Raw genomic sequence first — 5,550 nt, 5'->3', positions numbered from 1 at the left:
CGGGCAGCGTTATGAAAGGTAAGGTTTCGCCGTTCCTCACCAGGTCCCTCTTACTTCGGTAGATGCGTTCGGTTCGGCTGTTACCCCCCTCGCCCCCGCCCCAGCATTACAGCTCGGGGACTCGGGGCTGTCCCTCTGAACTTTTGACCATTTGTAGAAACCTGTTTACCTTCTACCTGGAACTGGGATGACCTGGCTATGGAGCATCTCGGGTGCCTGTTAAAATCAAACTCTAAGCTCAGATCTCCATAGCTAGGTTGGGAGTTTCACTTCCTCTGCATGGCAGTTGTGACCTTTTAAAAGCTGCTTTGCATTTCACAGGAAATATTCTGCCCTTCAAGTTTCTCTCCCACCCTGTCCGACGCTTCGCAGCGGGTCTCAGCCACGGCTCTCATCCTTCATGCTGGGCCTACCATTGCCTTCTCGCTCGTGGGCCAACCCATATTACATCTCCATTTCCTTCTTGGAGATCGTGTGATGCCTAGGGACAGGATTAGAGAATTTTCATCTAAACACTGTCAAACTGGCTTAGCAGCCTTTGGGGAGCATCAGGGCAGAAGTTACTCTCAAAGGAAATTACAGTTTATTGGGAGACTTTGTCCCTTGTAATTAATTCATATGGAAGCTTAAACCTCTTCAGAAGGAAGGCCCAGCACAACTCCTGCTAAACAACAAAACCAGGCAAAAATTCTCAATTTTTTTAGCAGAATCCACTGCTTAGATTTAACAAATGATGGAGGACTGTGGAAGAAGTCCAGTCTTTCCCGTAATTCAAGAGATGATGAAGCAAAGCCTTGACAACTGGAGATTAACTGAGACAAATCTACTCTTTGCCACTAGCATCAATTTAGTATCGTGACACAGCTGAACACCCAAACTTCAAATACAGTTAAATATTGCTCCGTTTACTCTAAGAACTGGTACTTGAGGCAAAGCAATTTAGATGCAGCAGGAGTCTACAGCCATCCAGCCACCAAAGCACAGGGTATCACGCTGGTACTTGGGGGCCAGGCTTGTAGACAAGTAAAAGGCATTCACTGCTTGAACGCCCAGGACTTGCTGGGAGCTGGCACAGATCTCACAGGCACTGCAGGGTTCCTGTGGGCAGCATTTGGGAAACTGCCCACTTGCTGCAACCATTTGACAGCTCACAAGCTGCGCAGAGCCCTCCCTCAAACCACTGCCTGTAGTACCTGAGGGATCTGCTCCAGTAGCTGACGGCTCCCAGTGATTTCTGGTGGTGAGGGCAGAAGTGTGTGTGGGCATGAATCTGGGTGTCCCACGGCAGCGAGCAAGCTTTAAGCACCAGACTATCTGGGGGCTGTTGCAATCACTCTTTAGAGATCACCCTCTTTTAGCAGTAATTAACATCTTTCCTCCACCTTCCAGATCTCGTACAAGCCCCCTTGCTGAGGGAGATGGCGGGAGGCAGAAATACCAGACAGTCAATTCTCAGCACTGTTGCTTTCAAAGTTTTTTGTACTTTGTATGCAAAACCATAGGCCCAGGAAAAATAGTTTTAAAACAGTGAAAGGGAGAAAGGAGAACGACAGACTCCCGGAAGACCAAACAAAATCAAGGTCCAAACTAATCCACTCCTGTCGCAAGAGGAACTGCACACAGTTCCAGGCTGCTTGCCAGCAAAGCCATCCTGCCTGTCCCTAACACAGCATGCTGTTCCTCCCTTAAAGCAGGATATCCCTCCCATTCCTACCACCCCCGCACACCCACACATTTGGGTGATCCCTTCTTTCTCAGCAAAGCCTCCTGCTCCTGCTGGAGAAGCAAAGCAGCACCTCTCCACTGACTAGGGAGATGGCACCCACAATGGGGGAGGTGCCAGAAGCATTTTGGCAGTGTCCTGATCATCTTCAGTCCCATTTCAAGGCCTGAGTGTCCTGATCATCTTCAGTCCCATTTCAAGGCCTGTTCTGCACCAGGACTTTATCAAAAAAGAGGAGCAACTCCAGTTAAGGCCTTTGTCCTGAAAGAGCAACATTTCAAGGTTGTTTTTTTTCTGCCTTCCAACAACCCATGCAAAGGATGGGTTAAAAAGAAGAGACTGATTTGGAGCAGGCAGAATGTTAAAAAAGCAGAGCAGAGGTCTCTTCTGTCATGGTACCAGCCAGGCAGTGCCTGGGCAGTGCCTGGGTGGGGTGCTTGGCCTCCCTGCCATTTTCTTCTCTGCCCTGTTGCACCTACCTGGGAAAGACTTTGCATGCTCAGGTCTTTCTGGGCTCTTGAAAAGTCCTCTTGGGCAGCCAAACTTCACACCAGGGTAGAAGGGCAGGAATCCTGCAAGTCAGGGGTGCTAAGTTTGTCCTTGTACCTTCAGCAGTCTTCAGCACTGCCCTCTGTGAAAGGGACAGATGAACACTGGCCTCAGATGGTGGGCTTTTTTAACATTTCCAAATGTGTTCCTTTACTAGAAAGAGCAAAGATACTTATCAGAATAATTTTCCAGAAAATCCCAAGAAAATAGAATTAAGGACATGCTCTTGGCTTTACTTTACCTGCCATGTGTTCTGTCCTTGGCTTTTAGCTGAACATGTTCTCTGCCAGGAAGTTGTCAAGACTTTGCAGAGCCATCAGATCCCATCATTTCAGATCCCATTCTGTATCCAGGACCTCTCCAAACTTGGCTTTCGTGCCAGCTTGTCTTCCCCCGGATCCTGTGGAAGTAGAGAAGCTGCAGCACTTTGTTTCTAACTCCAAGAGGCTGTTTGTAATGACTGGAGCTGGAGTCTCGACTGAATCAGGGATCCCAGATTACCGCTCTGAAGGTGTGGGGCTCTACACCAGGACAGACAGACGGCCCATCCAGCACGCTGAGTTTGTGCGCAGCGCCAGTGCCCGGCAGCGGTACTGGGCAAGGAACTTTGTGGGCTGGCCTCAGTTCTCTTCCCACCAGCCAAACACAGCACACCTGGTACTAAGAGACTGGGAGAAGCTGGGGAAACTGCACTGGCTGGTGACCCAGAATGTGGATGCCCTTCACACCAAAGCCGGGAGCCAGCGCATGACAGAATTGCACGGCTGCACGCACAGGTACTCTCTGTCGGCAGAAGGAGGATGGTTAATCCCCCGGTCCTTCCTTTAGGGTGACTGACAGGCAGGTGCAGTGCTATCTGCTGAAAAAGGAGGCAAAATATCAATGCTACGTTCCTGGGGATGACATGCTCAAAGCTGTCATTGGGCTGGGATGGAGAAAAAGATCACAAAACAGTGCTGTCACAGTTCAGTATTTAAGAAACACGAACATCGCTCCATTTTTTGGGGCATTGTTTGGATCATTGCCCTTGGAGCCTGCCTCAGTCAGAATTCCCCCTTTCCTTGCTACAGCAAATGTCCTCTCAGTGAAGAGGACAAGGGGATCCCTAGGATGCAAGGATTTTCCAGGGCTAAGCAGAGTGGATAGTGCCAGGAGCGTACAGGGTGAGTGGATTGGAGAGGGACCACCACAGCCTGGCTGTGATCAGCCAAAGTCTCCAGATGAAAAAGCACAGCTTGAAGTGGGAGAGAGGATGTACGGTAGGGTTCAAAGCAATTCCTCTAGAGCATTCCTACAAAGCAACAGTCTGAGGTAGAAAGACAGCTCCTTGACCTGTACTATTTGGTAAATAAATGTGGATAATGACGACAAACCTTTTAAGGAACAAGTTCCAGGCTCCAGATCTCCAGCTGACATGAAACTCTGCATGAAGACTTTGCTCTGAATTTCAGGGTTTTCTGCCTGGCCTGTGGAGACCAGATCTTGCGCTCTGAGCTTCAGGAACACTTTGAAGCTCTGAATCCTACCTGGAAAGCTGAAGCGTTCGGTGTGGCTCCGGATGGAGATGTCTTCCTGACGGATGAGCAGGTGTGCAATTTCCACGTCCCAGCCTGCCATAAATGTGGTGGAATCCTGAAGCCTGACGTGACATTCTTTGGAGACACAGTGAGCCGGGAAAAAGTGAATTTTGTGCATCAACGCCTGGCAGAATCAGACTCCGTGCTGGTGGCAGGATCCTCCATGCAGGTAAGTAGGTCTTACTCCCACACTGCATTCCCATTTCTGTGCTACTCTGGCTGCAACAATCCCTGGTCCCACAGTTTAGAACTAAGTGCTTGTGGATCAAAACAGCCTCTCCAGAGCTCCTCTGTATTTTATTTTTACTGTGGTTGAAATCTGGCTTCACAGTTGGCCTGTTTGGGCTTCCCTGTCACCCTGTTGCCAGGTTCATGGGGCTATAAATAACTCCATGCACACATTCAGAGTGCTCTCTGCTACCTCCTCCATTGGTACATTGTAGGTTCACAGTCATCCATAAAGCTAGGATACCTGACACAATTCAGTCCTCCAGAGATCACCACCCCACTTTTTATTTTTTTAGCCTTTGGCAGCTTTCTAGGCACACTGTGTGAAATACCATATTTTAGGACCTCTAATTCCCAATTAAATTCTGCTGAAGAGAGCAGAAATATCTCTGGTTTCTGCTTAGGATTGTCCTTTGTATCACAATGTGTTTTCTCCATTAGGTATCTATAAGGCAAAGGTAGTTCAGAAACCCCTACTGTTTAACCTGTGGAAGCTTTTGGAATTGAGTTTGTATAAGAGAAATTTTTCCAGGAACAAGTTGTATTACACTAAAAAAAAATATCCCTAACGCCTCCCAGAACAAGATAAAACCAAGGCTGCCTGATTGTGATTCTCTTGGCTTCAGGATACTGGAGACAAATTCCTTGAGCTTGCACTTCTTAAGCTTATAATCCTTTGTACAGGAATGATTGAAATGCCTTAGGTTCATTTTTGTACTACCTAAGCTGGGCCATGTGAGAACCATCAAAGTAGAAGCATTTAAGTACCTGTAATAACTAATAAAAACTGCTGCAGAGATTTGCTAAAAGACAAGGACGTTTCCCTTCAACATACTGTGAAGTTTCAGTTTCTTTGAAACTGCAAGTCCATCACCAACAGAGGTTGAAATCTGTTCTTGTCTGTACACTCCTGAATGAAGGAATTTCCTGCCTAAATTAAGTGTAGTCACCTAACACAACAAGCACGTACAGTTTCTTTTCCCACTGCCAACAGCAACTAGTTTACTTTCCTTATTCCTTTCTGTAGCTCTCTGTTTGCCTAAGCTACCAGTAATTTTGTCTTCTGGTATTCCCGCAGGTATACTCTGCCTACAGGTTTGCTCTGGCTGCCCGGGAGAAGCAGCTGCCAATTGCAATCCTTAACATTGGGCCCACAAGGTCAGATCACTTTGCATCCTTAAAACTGAATTACCGCTGTGGAGAGCTGCTGCCTTTAATTGTTGCACGTGACCCAACAAATTGAGCTTTGGAAACTATCAGGAAGTAAAATAATTTCTACAAGGTAAGTACCTTCCCTGGTCAGTCACCTTACAGGGTAAGAAGATGGATTCCCATCAAATGCCGAGACCAGGATGCGCCGACCACAAACACGTTCCCACAATGTGCACCAAAACGTGGCTGTGAATTTTCACCTGTCACTGGTATGCTCTGACGGGCCGTGATACTGTTTCCCATGATTATAACCAAGAAGCA

General features: G+C 47.6%; 1 protein-coding gene across 1 annotated transcript; it reads left to right on the top strand.

The window, feature by feature from the left end:
* The first annotated feature begins 2,650 nt into the window (after positions 1-2,650).
* SIRT4 (sirtuin 4) lies at positions 2,651-5,320 on the top strand. Its single transcript, XM_010159321.1, has 3 exons — positions 2,651-3,048; positions 3,724-4,018; positions 5,156-5,320. Exons 1-3 carry the CDS (start codon positions 2,729-2,731, stop codon positions 5,318-5,320), a joined length of 780 nt encoding a protein of 259 aa, XP_010157623.1. The 5' UTR covers positions 2,651-2,728.
* The last annotated feature ends 230 nt before the right edge of the window (positions 5,321-5,550 follow it).

This window comes from Eurypyga helias, unplaced genomic scaffold (genome assembly GCF_000690775.1).
Source record: "Eurypyga helias isolate BGI_N326 unplaced genomic scaffold, ASM69077v1 scaffold22539, whole genome shotgun sequence".
NCBI lineage: Eukaryota > Metazoa > Chordata > Aves > Eurypygiformes > Eurypygidae > Eurypyga > Eurypyga helias.
This window is presented reverse-complemented; position numbering and strand designations above follow the sequence as displayed.